Below are 17,815 nucleotides of genomic sequence, written 5' to 3'. Positions count from 1 at the left end.
GGACCCCACAGTGGAGCAGGGGAAGAGTGAGGAGTCCTCCCCCTGAGGAGGAAGGAGCGGCACAGACAACATGTGATGAACTGACCCCAACCCCCATTCCCCATCCCCTGGTGCCTCATGGGGGGAGGAGGTAGAGAAAGTAGGGAGTGAAGCTGAGCCCTGGAAGAAGGCAGAGGTGACGGGAAGGTGTTTTAAGATTTGGTTTTACTTCTCATTATCCTCGTTCTGATTTGATTAGTAGTAAATTAAATTGACTTTTTTTTTTCCCCAAGTTGAGTCTGGTTTTTGCCTGTGATCATAATTGGTGAGTGATCCCTCTCTGTCCTTGTCTCGACCCACAAGCTTTTCGTTATATTTTCTCCTCCTCATCCCATCAGGGGGGAGGAGTGAGCAAGCAGCCTTGTGGTGCTTTGCTGCCAGGTCGGCTTAAACTACGACATTAATATAGAAAAATAAATAAGGAATGGTACTTTGTATCGAAAAAATCAATTTTAGTACAGGTAATTTCTGACACAGAGTTTTTTGGCCATCTAACTTTATAGCTAAAAGCTGTCTATTTTCTCCAGTTTGAACCTTTCTGATGCAGTGTCTTCAGAACTGTCTGTCTACGTCACCGCCGTCAAAAAGTGACAGTGATTTGATTTATGTTAGAGTTTCCAGGAGGCACTTATTTTCAAATGAAGCTATGTATCCAAAAGTATTAAAATTGGAACTACTTCCTCATTGTGTTTAAGTGGGTAAATTCTGTTGACATCAAGAAAGCAATTGTAAGGTTACACACTGGAAGGATTTGACTAGAATTCAGATTACTGGTGCCATAGTTTCAAGTAGTTGAGCCAGCAAATGTACCTGTCAGGTTTAGGTACCAATTAGAAAGATACCATATTACACAATGTATGCTAAAATATTAATATGTATTGCAACTTCTTTCAACAGTCCTATTTCTGCCTTTTTTTTTTAAACTGTATTACATGCAGTAGATTAACTGAAGCATAAAGGGATATAACTACAAGATGAATTACATAAAGAGGAATGACAGCTCATTATTTAGCTCACCTCAGGAATTTTCCGTATTATTGAATTATTTTCTAACTTTCTAATAATTCACTGATAAAGTTCTTAGGGAATGACTGTAACTAAAGATGGTAGCTGTGCATGTCTCTGATTCAATGGCTCTTTCCAAGGCAAGAGAGGAACTCTTTTTTAAATACATTGAGAAAGATGCTGCTGTGAAGTTCATGGCTTAGAACCTGTGTCAATGATCTCAAATAACAGAGCATGTAATTTGTGAAGTATCACAACACAGCTAATAAAAGGCAATTCTTACGTTTCAGTTATACACAGAAGTATATACACATAAAGATGCAAGCAAAATAGAAAAGTCCAAGGAATTAATTGGAACTAAGCAAAGACACTTGCTTTAGAGATGCTCTGACATATATTGTAAAAAAAAAACCTTTGGGAGTGGAATAAGCATCAAAAAGCTATTTTCATGATTGTGGAAAGGTAATTTTGGGATTGAAAAATATTAACTAACTTACAGATTCTGAGTGCTCCATTACAGCCAACACAAAGAAGACATATTCTTGACCACTCTGCAGTTGCTTATTCTCAAAGCCACCGTAATGCTTCTTATCCCCCAACGTGAACTCCGTAGGAAGAACTTCAAAGTGAGCTGCAATATATGGCTTTAATTCAACTTCCCTCCCAAGACGAATGCTTCTGCGTTTCCTAGCTATCTCCTTAAGCAGCTTTAGAATGAAAGGAGGGGAAAGAGAGGGAGACAGAGAGAGAGAAAGCAAGAAAAGAAAGATAACTGTGAACAATTTTAATGTAACTTATTGACAATGTAATGAGAAAATTTAATGCATGACCAGGAACTACAAAAATACAATTTATCCACATTTCATGGGGCATATCAGTATCACTAAATTAGTTTTTGCAAAATCTTCCAATTTCTTGTCATCCTTGTTAAGATAAGATACTAGATAGCAATTGCACTGCCCAGGCTACAAACATAAAACAATTAGAACAGTTTTCAGTGTCTGATATTGTTGTCTCTGGGGGAAAGAAAAAAAAACTAATAAAGCAATATGTCTTCTCTGAGGACATATATATACACACATCATATTACACATCATATATATATGTGTATGTATATATATATGAAGTAAGTCATAGCATACAATCATAGAATCATTTATGTTGGAAAGGACCCTTAAGACCATCAAATCCAACTAACCTAACACTGCCAAGTCCACCACTAAACCATGTCCCTAAGCATCTAGTCTACATGTCTTCTAAATACCTCCAGGCACGGTGACTCAACCACTTCCCTGGGCAGCCTGTTCCAATGCTTGACAACCCTTTTGGTGAAGAAATTTCTCCTAATATCCAATCTAAACCTCCTCTGGTGCAACTTGAGGCTGTTTCCTCTTGTCCTATCATTTGCTACTTGGGAGAAGAGACTGACACCCACCTCACTACAATCTCCTTTCAGGTAGCTGTAGAGAGCGATAAGGTCTCCCCTGAGTCTCCTTTTCTCCAGGCTAAACAATCCCAGTTCCCTCAGCCACTCCTCATAAGACTTGTGCTCCAGGCCCCTCACCAGCTTTGTTGCCCTTCTCTGGACACGTTCCAGCACCTCAATGGCTTCTTGTGAGGGGCCCAAAACTGAACACAGTGTTTGAGGTGCGGCCTCACCAGTGCCAAGTACAGGGGTACAATCACTTCCCTAATGCATAATAATATTTTCTGCCTCCCTATGAACATGCAAGGTACCTTCTTACCTCCTGTTTGATACAAAACTTAGTAAGTCATATGATGTAATTATTTAAAAACGAGGAATGAAAAACACAAAATCAAAAAAGAATCCTAATTTTTTAAAATCAATTTATAATAACTATTTTTAACTTTTTCTGATAACCCTGAAATACAAACAACTCAATACTAAGTAGCGATGAGTAACTTTTTTTTTTGTTTCTTTAACATGAGGACTACCAAGCACTCTGGCAATATTAAACTCCTGAACATCTTAGGGAAAAAGAGCACTTTCCAATGTACTTCACAAACAGTAAATGAAGTGCAGAAGAGTTTATATGAGTGATTTGTAAAGATATCTTCCATCCCAAACCCAAAATTTACTTCCATTTTATTTGTTCAAAAGGACCAAACTACACAATAGATTTGTGATAGGAATCAATAACAGGACCTATGAATCCTAAGATGACTTTTTTACTGCTAGACTACAAAATAGTATCTACCACCCTAATATACACAACACTCACATCAGATTTTAACTGCCTAATTTGACCTGCAAAATGTAGCTTTTCCTTGTTTCATAAAATATTTCTTCTGAAAAACAAAGCTAAAATTTACATCAGCACATTTACGACAAGGTTAGATGCTAGGCTCAAACTTGTAAAACATACTAACTAATGAAGGAACTTAAGCTCAGCTGGTATAATCCATTGATTAATTACTTATTAAATCAGAAAAATGCTCATTCAGTATCTTTTATCACTTTTTTTCTATTACTGGCATTCAACTAATATTAATCTGATTTGACTACAAGGAGCCTGAACTTTTCCTGGGTGATAAGTGATGATTCCTAAGGCCTCTGTACGGTTCCCCCTCATTTTTCACTTATGAAGCTTATTCAATGTCCTGTAGTCTCAGACTGCAATCATACATTTTTCGAAGGTCACACAGCTGTTTTAGGCTTTTCAGCACACAAACAGTGCTAATACAATACATTGGCACAAACTTCTTTGGTAGGACACAAATCTCCAGAGCTAGATAGAGAACAATAAAAAAAGAGAGTAAACTCTAATCTTTAGTATATATTTTCATTTTAAAGAACATGTTTAGTCAGGGAAGCTCTCTCTTGCTTCAGCCTGTCCTTCAGTGTTAGGCCTCAGCTTAGCTAGCACATTGTCTTGTCTTCCGCACATGGGATCTTGTATTTTGCAATTACACAATTAACAATTCTGATGCATGTAAAACAATCTACTATTCACTCTGCTGCTGAGACAGAAGTTTTTAATACTGATTACTTTAACACCCCCTCTCATTGAAGTACATATTTCACACACAGGCTACAGATAGACATGGAAGCAACCTGTACCATTTGGATCCAAACTTCCTTTGCACTGAGGGCATTTGGATGTTACCCCATCAAAGACCTACACAGCCAACTGTTTGCCAGCTCTAAGGCTGAGTCTGTTCTCTGTTGCAGAGATTTTACATTCATTTAACTCTATCAATTTCCATGCTCCAACACAAAAGCTGGTACACTGCAATAGATCCCCTGAACAAAAAAGAACTGGCCATAATTTGAGACTAGAAATCATTATTCATTAATCAAAGACTCTATTACAATCAGCAGTCCATATTTCTCTTTCATTCTTCCTAAACCGTTTAATGAGCAGCTAGAGTAAATTTGCATGATACAAAAATGAGGGCAGTAAAGAACTGTATATTAAGATTTCTATTTAGTCACTTTATTGAAGGTGACTCTCACATCTGTTGGTAGCTTCCTATGCCCTGGGTAGAGTTACTGACTGCAGAACATGAGGCAGAGACTAATCAAAGTTTGTTCCAGGTTGCTTCAGCCCTTGTAAGATCTGCTGAGGGAAGCACTTCGGGAAGTTTGTATCTATACGAAGCCATCTTTTATAGAGATAGTAATACCTATGCAGAGGGCTGAGCACTGACTATCCTGAAATCTGCTGAAACACTAAGGTAATAATGTGATATGTATATTAACTGGAAGTCAGGAGCTGTAAGTACTGCAGTGCGAGGAGAGATGCATAGCTTGAGCCAACCCTGAAGATAAATGACATTTTCATTTCTGGTTACAGTTTCCTCTGGAATTTAAAGTTATTTGTGTGGCTACCTCAGATAAATTACTTGTCATATGTTTCCAGATTACACCTTGTTTACAATTTAGATTTTAAATAACTCATAATAAAATGTCAAAACACTGCAAGAGTACTACAATCAAAATTAGATTGAGATTGAAAAGGGAAGAAAAATGTTTGATCTTAATTATTTCTTGCATTTGAATTAGTAACATAAAATGCATATATTTAACAGATTGCATTGTTGAAGTACTGTATTACAGTGGGTGAAGTGATCAGAAACTGAGTTTTGGCTATGAATGCTAAAAGTTAATTAGCCTGAGTCAAACAAAACGTGTTCAACTTTTTCAAAGGTGGTTATTCATCACCTAAGGCCAGCTAAACTTAGGTGTGTTTGTGTGTAGATAAAAATTTTGCCTGTGACATTGATTACACATGATGGAATAGACCTCAGGTGAACCTCTGGCCTCATTCATGTTTCATATATAAATGGGGTTGTTGCCAAATATCATTACTTGCACATTTATCTCCTGTTGTACTTTACACCAGGATTTCCATAAAATTACTGAATTAAGAATTAACATGCAGGCTTTTCTTTAGGCTTTATTGCTTACAAATCTAAAGTAATCCCACTAGGTAATACTTACTGCAAATCATAATATTTTGTTTATATTTCATTTATTTGCATTACACCTATTTAAAGTCACTAGATCTCATGATATTAAAAATAAAATGAAATTTTGAGTTAATAAAAAAGGATTGTATCTCTAATAACTATTATTTTCAGATACACAATATCTAGTCCATTGTGTGCTCTTTTAAGATTCTGCATCTCTCTTAGTTTTCTTCAGAACTGAGATTCAAGGAACCAGAAAGATAAGGTAACTACAAGAAGGCTGGAGAGTCTTTTGGACTGGTCAGTTATGTACTGGCGTTAACACTCCAGAGTAGTGTTTTCAGCAAATGCTTTCTTTCTGACAATCTAAGCAAAGTATTTAGAACATACCTCTTTGAAAAATCTGTTCCCAACCATTTCTAATACTAGCGATATCTGAGACTACACTAAAAAAAGATATGCAGAAGTATCTACACTTGACCATCAGGAACTATTTGCTCAGAGAGTAGTGTGGTTAGTTTTTGTGGGTTTTTTTTCCAAATTTATTTATTGTGCCATTGCTTTCACATGTTTGTTAGGAATAGTACACCTAGTAAGAATACGCATATATTTTCTAAAGCTGGAAGAAAAACAGTCTTTTAAGTAATAGAAACTGGATGGAATTAGCATGAAATACAGTTTCTGCCTGCTTTTGATTTTTTCCCCACTCAGTACTTACTATATGTGTTGGTGGCAATTGTAAAAGATCTTTCAAGGGATTTAGTTCTTTATCAGAAATAATTTTCATTTTCCAGTCAATGCATATCTTATTTTTTCCACCATTAATTCTACAATGTGGTCTCAATTATATCAGTAGAAGTGGGAAACAACCCATCCTGACCCAAGTATTTCTGAATTAATAAATGCTCTTTATCAATCTGTTATACAGATTAATGCACCACATCTTGCAGGATGATTAAAATGACCCTTTGTTATGCGAATCAGCAGGACCCGTAGAATTTAATTGCCGAAAAGTTTGATGTCATCTGGCACCTGTCCTTTAATCTCTTAATGCTGCTGAATGTGACTATGATCTTTGGATGTTAAAAGTGGGTGGTAATACTAAATCAGTTTTCCATTACTGTATGGATCTTGCTGTCACAGTTTTACTGTTTAACCATATTTGATGTCACCTAGGACTATGATCATGAGCTGATGGCATTTACAGTCCAAGTTCTTTTAAAGGGGAGAAGTTAATAGATCAAAGCAAGTCATCACTACAATTGAATCAAATGAGATGATCACATAAATGAAACTGGTCAAGAGGAAACACAGGCTTCAGTCAGTCAGCAGTAACGAAAACCATGCCTTCCTTTGAACAGTTTTTTTTAATCTTCTGATTAAGGATTCTCCTGTTGCTGTATATATTCTTCTTTGCCTTTTCTGATCAGAACGCAGACTAAAGACTGAAAGACCTCTGTTTATATCTTGGAAGCTTTCTACAGCAGTGTTAGTTTGGTGAAGATCTTTATTTTCCTTACATTTTGGTGCAAACATTGAAATTGGTATCCATTTTGTCAATGGGAGGAGGGAAAAAAAGCCTTGTGATTGCTCACAGATGATCGTTAGTTCCCAGTGATTGTATTATGGGGAAGCATATGGTGAAGCATCTCTGTGACATAAAACTCTTGAATCCACCAAAAGAAAATAGGAAGATAGACAGGATCCAGTCAAAAGATCACAAAATCAGGAGTAAAGAAACTGACTTTGATCTCTGGTTTTTGAATTGCAGAGATATCACATGTACAAATTACCATAGGATCTGAATGATATCTAAAATCCTAGGCAGATACAACAATAACAATAGTAACACCACCCACACCACTTGTCTTTTGTACAGGGCTTTCATATGGGGCTCTCAAATGAGCTTTACAATGATAAATATTAGCATTATTCCAAATTTACAGATTGATAGAAGAAAGAAAAGTTCACATGAGCTATATTGTCCTTCAGTAAAAGAGAAGACAGGACTGAATGCTGACACTATACTTCCTGGAATTATTATTATATCAATAACATAATTAATTGATTTCTAGTATTATTTGGCTTATTCCTAAAATGAAAGTACTTCCACTCTTTGGGTTAATGTCATTCATAGTGTCAAATGATGACACAATGTTGCTCTTTCCTACTTTAGTCATTTATTTCTGAGCACAAACTGTCAGCAGGATGGAGACTACTGTAAAAATTTTCTAACCAGAATTACAGTATGTGAGAATCTGGTAAAACCACCACAAGAAGTTCAGATGTTAAATTGCAGTGCAAATTGCAATTTAGTATTTGTTACAGGCTTAGTAAACACTCCACTAATGAACTAGACCTTTATTAGCGTTCATAACATTGGTGATTAAGCTTTTGCTGACAACTCATTTCACCTCCTGCACTTTTGCATTATGCTTTACAATAGGAAAAGAATAAAATATTAATGCCAACAAAGATCAGACACTTTCTGTGCTTTATTGCAACTTAATGTCTTTATTGTCTTTTAATTTAAGTAATTTGAACTTTTGTTTCAGTCCCCACAGGCTAATTCAAATATAAATAAAAAATATCCTGACAACCAAAACTTCTAAAACTGGTGAGTTAATCATGTACCACTAATAAGATTGTTTCTTTAATATAGGAGAAGACAACAAAAACATACAGTACCTCATCTAGCTCCATTTCATCCGGACTCTCCCATGGTTTGATAAACTTTCCACGAGACCTCTTCAAAGGCACAATAACTATGTAATAACCTCTGCAAAGGAAACAGTTGGACAAAAGTGAAGTTGAAGGAAAAGGAATAAACAAATTGATGGAGTAGGTGCCTGTTCAGAGGAAATTAAGAGAAGAGCAGTACGTTGAGAGCAAACTTTTGCACATTATTATGCCACTGCAGCCTTCCAAACATAGTTGTGAAGGATCACACTCTTGAAACACATCCAGTGTAAAACATCTGACAACCAAATAGCACTACCTGCCTTTTCATGTAAACACATAAATATGTATAAGGAAATTTAATTACAATGTTCTAAAATGCCTACATGTTTGACTGCAGTTTATTATTTAATTTGAAATACAAGAGCCATGGGATATTTGTGCCTTGCCACCATCACACTGGGAAAAAAACCCAAACTCCTAAATTGAAACATATTATCATATATTTAAATCTCAATTATCAACCCATCTTCCCCCATTTTCATGTATAATCAAAATAGTAGGTTAACATAATGTGTTTGTTGATGCCAATACCATTATAAACAGAAAATAAAGAAGACACAGCATACACTCCACCCACACACTCTTTACTTTAGAGTATCAATCCCTATCAGCCTTATCTACTTAAGTATTCTGTTCAGTCATAGACAAAAGAGCTTCATGTATGCTCTCTTTACAGCTAGGATTTGCAAATTACACATATCAGTTTTCATCAGAAACATTTTCCTGAAAATATCTTCCTCCTCCCCCCCATGGAGATGAGTAAATTATACTTTCTAGTATAACAGAGATATGGCACTTTCCTTGTTTCCTTCACAAAGCCTGGATACATGTCAGGCAGATCCATGATTTCACATTAGTGTGAGGAAAGAAGCAGTAGAATCACAACAGCAGGACATCCAGGATGGTATAATATACATCTTCTTGATAAGCACACTTGTCAAAAAGTCAAGCACTCTCTATCTCTGAGGAGAGGGAAAGAAGCTGCTCTCCTTTGTTTCTAGTAACAACAGATCTTATTAAGAAGGTGTCTCTGGCTTTCCATCATGGAAGATAATTTTAGTGTCTCATGGACCATCTTCTTCTCTTCCAGTCTGTCATTTTTTACAGCCTATTCAACCTTCTGCAGCACTGACTATTCATTTTACTCAAGCAGTGCAGTTGAAAAACCTGAAGTAATTAACGAAAAAGAGTCTACAGAAAAGGACTTGCCTTACAATTTATCAAAACCTATCTCAGTCTAAACCGACTCTATAAACTATCCTTCTTCCATACCAGTGCTCATCATTGGTCCATTTTAATGGTCTATTCTCAATTAAAGCTCCTTCCCATAAAGGAAATGTAACAAAACTTTGGATTTTTAACTAATGTAGCAAATGCACACTTTTATTAATTCTTGTGTTAAGAAATTTGAGAAATTTCTCTGTGGAAATGATGAGCTCCAACAGGAGGTGCTGGAAACAAAAAGTGTTGGTCACAGATTTTTAACTGCTGCCCACTTGCTGTATTCCAGTATCTAAATAAAATCTGCAGCATGCATTCTTATAGTAACAATATGATAAATCATCTTTTACACGGATGTTCTTATTCAAAACCAGTAAGAGTTCCTTGAGCCCAGATTTTAAACCTGACTATGTATTTTAAAAATTATTTGGTTACATGAATAACAAATCCTAGTGAATGCTGATTTATCCATGTATACAATAAATACAAACTACATATATTTTCTTTAACAGATCCCTAAGAATCAAGACAAAAAAGCAATTGAGAATTGGCCCCTATATGTCTTTCAGACACTGAAGATACATCCACTGGATGAACTGCACAGTAGTCTCTAACTTATCCTTTTTTTCTTCTTTTTCTTTTTTAAGCTAACAGAGTGTTCATACTTTTTTTTTCAATCAAGGAACATCCAGCATGTAAATGTTACTTTCACACTCTTTCAGACTTTCTTCATGCATGCCTCCCACTCATGACTTTGATCATCCACCAAGACTTTCAGCACATACAAAGTATTTTAAAGCTGAAAGCACAAGTACATCAACAGCAAGCAGAAAAATGAAACTGTTCACATAAATATACAGTGCTGCCAATTGTAAAAGACAACAAAGTTCTGTTATTTCTAGTTGAGTCCAGAAAATGCAGTATCTCTTGAAAAACATGTTTTATCATTTGCTTTATTACTTGCTTGTTTGAGGGTGGCTTTTTTTGGGGGGGGTGGGAAGGGTGAGAAATGGAGGGTTTGCTTGGATATTGGTTGAACTACCAAGTATTACAAAGGCCAAAGTCTTCTATAAAACTCTGTTTTTACCTAAGACTTTGCAAAGATAGAAGAGATTCAGAGAAACATGAACTGTCCTTTACACATAAAAATTGCTTTGGATTAGCCCAGAACACTACAGGAAAATGAAGAAATTGCTCACTGGAGGTAATGCCAGCAAAGGAGATCTATTTTACCTAGTGTAAGGTGAGCTCTGCTCCAATTTCAATGCTGTATTGCCATCAAACATTGAAATAATGAAAATTACTTCTACCATCTTTAGTAAATTACAAAGGCTCTTATAACATTACCCTAAATCCCATTAGTATTTACCTATAGTTCATTAGAGCAAATCATTAACTGTTTCACCTTCTGTGTAATTAGTACTATTGAAAGACTTCCAGTGTATAGTACTTCATAGTAAGATAAAGACAATCATGAGCATATAATGTACCCATAGAGCAACAGCAACTGTAAAAATATAACTGTTACCAAAATTGTTCTTCTCATTCAAAGACTACAGCTGCAATAATCTTACTTATTCTAGCAAGCATCAGGTAAGCTTTTTCTGTTCAGTATGTAGTTGCTTTGTTATGCCTGCTTCCAAGGGTCAAGTCAATCTTTTTTTTGTTGTTTTGTTTTTCTGTCTCAAGCCCGATCACATCTTCTTGGCAAACAGATATCAAACGAGGAGATACATTATTTGCAAAATTGGCAGTTGGACCCAATAGGTTTAATGTACCTTTTCTGATGTCACTTAGCCTCTTTCATTTTTTCACACGACATAAAAGGAAGGACATTGGCTCTTTTTCCATTGCTATCTTCTGCTATTGTTTGACCAGCTACCCTGGACTTTTTTCTCTCTGTGAATGCTCTGCCTCATAAATCTTTTTTTGACTCATTCCATCTTCAGTCTTCCTTAGCTGCATTTGTTACTGACTGCATCTTACTCAATCTAATGATAATGACTACATTTTTCAGTTTTTCATCCTTTTAATGTCTCAAAGTAATTTCTTTCTTGACCTCACCTGCCTCAAAATCCTCAGTCAGTAATGAAAAAGGGGAGCAGTTTTCTACAAAGCCATCAGTAAAAATCCACCAGGGAGAGGTCAAGTTGAATCCCCAACAATATTTAATGAATTGCTCATTTTTCTCCCCATTTCCTTTACATGACACATGGGAACCTTATAGACCAACAAGAACCACTATAAGCAGAGCATTAACACTTATTGATTGTACCATGCTTCATGTTTTCTTGGCAAATCTTTATTGTCTAACCTTTCTAATCCCTGCTGACCATGTGCTGTCAGCTTTTTAGTCCTATTTCTGCTGTTTAAACCTGCACAGCACCTTTTCCCCCAAATCTAAGTAACCTCTAGTAAACTCTGCCAAATTTTTCATCAAAATCTCCCGTTTTCTTTCTGGGACCAGTGGAGAGGACCTGAGATTTTCCTTTTAACAAAAAAATGTCAGAATTAATTCATCTTAATTAATTTAAGTGCAGTAACTATTCTTTAAAACTCCGTGTAATTCTGGAATGACTAAGTCTGAGTACTTCAAGGTGCCGCAGCAGGGCAGCTACCCATCAACAGGTTATCCACTCTTCTTGAGAGGATACATTGTTCAAAACATAACTGGCTTCCTTAATCCCTCTTTGCCATTTGAAATCAGTGATGAAACACAAAAGTACTCTGACAAACAACTACAAACTAAAGGACAATCCTTCTCCTTATATTTCCATCTATATTTTACTCAGTCTTACATACTTGGCTAAGAGACAAACTTATAAAATAGTTCCATTTGAAGGGACCTACAATGATCATCTAGTCCAAGTGCCTAACCACTTCACGGCTGACCAAAAGTTAAAGTATGTTGTGAAGGGCACTGTCTTAATGCCTCTTAAACACTGACAGGCTTGGGGCATTGATCACATCTCTAGGAAGCCTGGTCCAGTGTTGGACCACCCTCTCACTAAAGAAATGTTTCCTAATGTCCAGTCTGAACCTCCACCAGTGCAGTTTTGAATCATTCCCACAAGTCCTGTCACTGGATCCCAGGGAGAAGAGGTTAGCACCTCCCTCTCCAATTCCCCTCCTGCAGAGGGCAATGAGAGCAATGAAGTCGCCCCTTAGCCTCCTTTTCTCCAAACCAGACAAGCCCAAAATCCTTAGTTGCTCCTCCCAGGACATGCCTTCCAGCCCTTTCACTAGCTTTGCTGCCCTCCTCCAGATGCATTCAGGGACCTTAACAATAGAATCTGGCATTTGTTCTTGTTAAATTTCATGCCACTGATGATTGTCCAATGCTCCAATCTATCTAGATCCTTCTGCAAGGCCTCTTGCTCCTTGAGAGATTCAACAGAACTTCCCAGTTTAGTATTGTCAAATATTAGTCCAGTATTAGTCCAAATCCTACTGCAGAGTGCTGTACTCTGTACCATTATGAAGAATAAAGTCCTGGTCCACCACTACAGCTCTAGATTTTATTAACAGTAAGAATAATCATCTTTCTGGAGATAAAAACAATGGTATGTCATTCATTCACTCACTTTATATTCTCATTTGAAGGTACTTCTGGAAGTTCCACAGTTATCATGCCGTCTAAGTTGGTCTTTCCAATGAAGACTGGCTTGGTGCGAAGCACGTCTGGTGCAGTCTTTGCTGTCACTCTGTGCTGAAGACCCCCAGCACTATTCCCTCTGTTCGTCAGCACAAATGAATATGATGTCTCTGGCTTCAAGTTAGTGATCAGCTTTTGAGTAGCACGTCCATCAACCTCCACCACCATTTTCCCATCATCGTAAAGGATCTAAGTTAATATATTAAATAATTGAAAGTGGTTTTGGTTACTAAGAGAAGGCAACTAATACTGTCACACTGAATTCAGGAATGAACCTAGGTGTAAATTTAACATGAAAGCTACTGGGCATTTTAGGCTGTAAGATAGTACTGAATCCACTACTGCAATTAAACTTCTCACTTTCAGGGGAGAAAAAGAACTACATTAAATTAAAGCAGTGTAAGCACTCCTAAAATCTAATTTCACTTATTCAAATTCAGTAGCGTTGCTTGAAACCAGCATTTATATCCAGGCACACTTGCTCATGCTACCTTGACTTTTTCATTCACACTCCTTATTCAGAAACGTTTTTGCAACATTTAGTTCATAAAATACTGATCTTCACTTGCCACTGCCTGAGATGACAAGTGATGAGGAATGATGCAGAAGAAATGCCAGCCAGTCTGCAGGTTACATTGAGTATCTTTATCTGCCTAATGCTATAGTTAGTGGAGTAGAAGAGTTATAATTCACAAATGTGTTGCTGTAAATGTGAGGACACAAAACCCAAAATGGTACTCAGTTACAGCCACTACAGAAATGACAAAAAAAGAGAAGAAAAACATTCTTTTCTTTCACTGTTTTCTCTAAAATATAGTAGCAACGAACTACAAATTAGCAAGGTGTTCATACCATGCATAACAACCAGTATAAGCCTGACTTTGAAATACTGCCACAACAGTAAAAAGCTCATATTGCCAAATAACTGTATTTAACAGCTTGAGTCGATATTGCTGATTAGTTTGCATTCTTAAATACAGCAATACCAAAAAAATCCACATGCTCAGTAAGCTACTTAACCAGGTAAATGACATCCTCTAGTTTCTATAGTTTCCCTCATACAAATAGAAAGTAACTTACTTTGAAAGGCAAGGCTGAATTGTAATTTTCTGGAATTTCCCAGGACAGCAAAACAGAAGTCTTCATTACTGCTTTAACATGAAAATTTTTTGCAAACACTGCTGGAAAAAAAGAAACAATGTATATAAACAGTATCTTGGAGCTTAGATCTTGTCATATTTCCACTGCTACCTGGGAGTATTAGCTTTCCATTTATGCCAAAAAATAACAAAGATTCAATTCTCCTACCTGTTTGCTCATATTTAAATATCACATTTTAACTCATTCTCACTCTTATCTAGTGACAACCCAACACGTACATTTTCCTTACCTGAAAAATTTGTGAAGAAGTTAGCCAGAACTTGCTTGGCAAGGGACAACTGAATTCTAAGGCATCCAAAACATATTAAGATTTACATACTTTACCTTTTGTATTTGATGAACCTATCTTTATGAATGGGCTGGTCAGTTTTATTTACAGCTTCAAAAACACTGATATCCAAAGACCGATACTCCTTTAAAGGTCAACGCCATAAGCAGACAAATCCTACCTTGATCCACGGGTAGTGTCCTGAACTGGACACTTGGACTATATGGACCAGGCCCTTTGCTTGTGTGGGCACGTACTTTTACATCATATGTGGTATCTGGTTTTAAGCCAGAAAGTGTCATAGTGGTATCAGCAGGAACAACAGGGAGTTCAACTGGCTGGTAAGCAACACTGCTATCTCTGTACAAGATGGTGTATTTCGTGATAATGCCATTTCTCTCTGCCAAGAGTGGCATCTGCCAAGTTAATTGAACTGATGTAGAAGTAGAGCTTTCCGAGTGGAGATTTTGGGGAAATCCACTGGGTGCCTCTTCAGGAACAGAAATCTCTTTAACCATCTCCTCCCCAAAGCCCACTTTATTTCTAGCTGAGAGCCTGAAGACATAAGAAGCTCCTTTGTGAATGTCTGTGGCTGTGAAGTGATCTTCATTCTCTGAGAACTCCATGGTCGTAAATGTATCCACGTCTTTGCGACCAAACTTCAGGCGATAACCCTGCAGAGGGCCAAAAGTGTCCAGAGGAGGGTGCCACTGAATTAAAGCCGTGTTCATCTGTGTGTGGCTAATCACAAGCCGAGGTTTGCCTGGAACTGTAGCACAATGTTATTTAAAGATGATAAATACAAACAGAATTGCATGTACAATTCTTGAGGCTAGTTTTAGCAGGAATAGGGATAAATTTTCTCTTCCCTCACTTTGAGTTACACAAATAACTGTCTTATGAAGAAATAATGTCTGCCTCCTGCACTACTGAGTCATACAATATAATGAGCTATGATAGTAAAGACATTTATTGTTTGTTGTTTTCTTCCCTTACCATTATTTCTAAATACAGAGAACATTCAGAGGCACAGGACTTAGGAACACAAGTCAAGAAGTAAAACTTCAAACAGACATCTTATGAATCGTTCTGTCTCACTTACAAATCCCTGCTTGCAAGAAAAGAGTATTGTCATAAGTATTCATTAATTTAATCCAAGGCACATTTCTGCCATTCCTGTAAATGGAAAAATAATTTATGATAATAATAATAACAATAATAATAATAATAATAATAATAGTAGTAGTAGTAGTCGTAGTAGTAGTAATGGAGAAATTACAAGTTTCTAGATGTGTCTAACATAACTTTTGCCATTGATAGATAAATGTGGTACAAGGGACGTGAGATCAACCTTGTCATCAACAATCATTACTATGTATGATAGAACCCTATCATTCCACTTTCCATACACAAAAAACCTCCAGCATGGGCTGTTTCAGCTTGGAGCAGTAGCATAGTTTGGAATTTAATTTCTTGATTGTCCTGTCTTATCACATATGATTTAGTTTCCAGCATGGTCTTGGTGCATGTGAACTGGATTTGTTTTGAAGAAGACTAAATTGGAAGTGCTTCTTAACCTGCACACCAGATACACTCAAATCCTTAATTGGGACCTATTGGTCTAAACTGATGTTTTGTCTTTCAGAGAAGTTCAGACGGTAAGTGTGGTGAGGACTTTCAGTCTAGAGGATCGAATTAGCCCTAATCAAGGGGGAAATCCCATTACACAACTTATATGGTGTACGTTATTGGAGTCCCGATATCAATTGCTCTCATTTACTGTTTCTATTTAATTTATATATTTATTTTATTTATTCATTTATTCATATTCATTTATATACATATATATTTAATTTATATTTTCATTAATATTTCTATTTAAAAATAGTCTGTTTCTATTACAATGACTTATTTGACAATGAAGCTTATCCACAACTATTTAGAAATTTGGTGTACATTGTGTACCAATGCCTGACAGGTCAAGAGACTGGAATGGTTTGGGAGTAGCAGTGCCATGATATCACAGTCTTCCATGAAGACTAATTAGTTCCATCCGCATTCAAGGCCTTCCCAAGTGAATGTAACTGCTGCACTGTGAGCTCTGGTTCCTGTATTAAAATACTTCAGTGGATTTTATTACTTATCTTCAGTTCTCAGGCAACCAGCAAATCAGATTCTTATTGTCAGAAGTTCTGATTACCATTCTGTAATGAATTAGGAATAAGGAGGGAGGAATGGTATGGCTTGAAGAAAATCCTGCATTTAATAAGCTCTTTCCTCATTATATCTGTCATAAGTCGTGACATTACTTCTAATTGCATAAGAATTATAGCTAGTTTTTATATAAATTTTCCAAATATCCTTCCTTTTAAGTGTCTACTTCACCTGCAAGTATTATTCCCAGGAATTTTGTAAGTTTTTTCCTACACTTTCTGCTGCATAAAGAATACCTCTCTGACTAGTTCTGACTTTTCCTCATTGATTATTATGAGCCTTTATGGAACAAAGAAAAGGCTGTGAATGCCTTTTGCAGGCCATATTTTTCTCTACATTATAACTATTACTGAAACCAATGGAGCATATGAAAGAGAAGAAGAGTCCACACAAATAGAATAACTCCTTCAGCTTTCTAGAGGAGAGACTGCTGGAAGGTGTCACTAAATTATTTTTGTGATAAATTGCTTTTTTTTCTCGTGGCAGACATCACAGCTAGAACTATTTTTTAATCTTTGTGGTAACTACAGAGAAAGAAAGAAATTACTACTTGCTCTTGATCAGAACAGGGGAACTAATAAAGCTTACTTATCCAATAAACCACCCTGTGATTAAAATGGTAAATAACAATGGTCACTTGTTTTTTTAAATATGGAGCCTATCTGATTTTGTGGAGTGTATGAATTTCCTTTTTGTTAACATGCAACTATTGATAGAGTAAGAAAATTTTCTCTCTCTTTATTTCCAGATAGCTTTCAGTTAACATTTTCTTTTAGTATGATCACTCGTGAATATTACAGTCTGGTGGGACAAATGGCAGGATTCTATGCAGTCCTATATACAGCAGCCTCATGGAATAGCTCTATGTAGAAACGTCTGATAGAGCCCAAATTAAGTGAAATTGACCATGAAAAAATATATTCTCTGATCTAGTGAAATCCACCTCTGTTACTACACAGCAAGATGTGTCTCACACACCCCTTTGCAAGAGTCATTACACCAAACAGTTGTAATGCCATGCCATTACTAGTAGAAGTTCATGCAAGCTGTCTTTGCCAAATTACCTGAAGTAATTT

At 36.4% G+C, this 17,815-nt stretch overlaps 1 protein-coding gene across 6 annotated transcripts in view; it reads right to left on the bottom strand.

Moving 5' to 3' along the window:
* PTPRD (protein tyrosine phosphatase receptor type D) overlaps window positions 1–17,815 on the bottom strand; it is a 1,297,083-nt gene that overhangs the window by 96,880 nt on the left and 1,182,388 nt on the right. For all 6 annotated transcript variants that reach the window (XM_052775887.1, XM_052775885.1, XM_052775888.1 and 3 more), the window contains 5 exons: window positions 14,707–15,294; window positions 14,177–14,277; window positions 13,026–13,285; window positions 8,167–8,257; window positions 1,542–1,751 (listed from right to left, as the gene is read on the bottom strand). In XM_052775887.1, coding sequence (XP_052631847.1) covers window positions 1,542–1,751; window positions 8,167–8,257; window positions 13,026–13,285; window positions 14,177–14,277; window positions 14,707–15,294 — 1,250 coding nt within the window. The remainder of the gene's footprint in view (window positions 1–1,541; window positions 1,752–8,166; window positions 8,258–13,025; window positions 13,286–14,176; window positions 14,278–14,706; window positions 15,295–17,815) is intronic.

This window comes from Harpia harpyja, chromosome Z (assembly GCF_026419915.1).
Source record: "Harpia harpyja isolate bHarHar1 chromosome Z, bHarHar1 primary haplotype, whole genome shotgun sequence".
Lineage (NCBI taxonomy): Eukaryota > Metazoa > Chordata > Aves > Accipitriformes > Accipitridae > Harpia > Harpia harpyja.
Note: the sequence above shows the minus strand (reverse complement) of the source record. Positions and strands in the feature narration are given on the sequence as shown.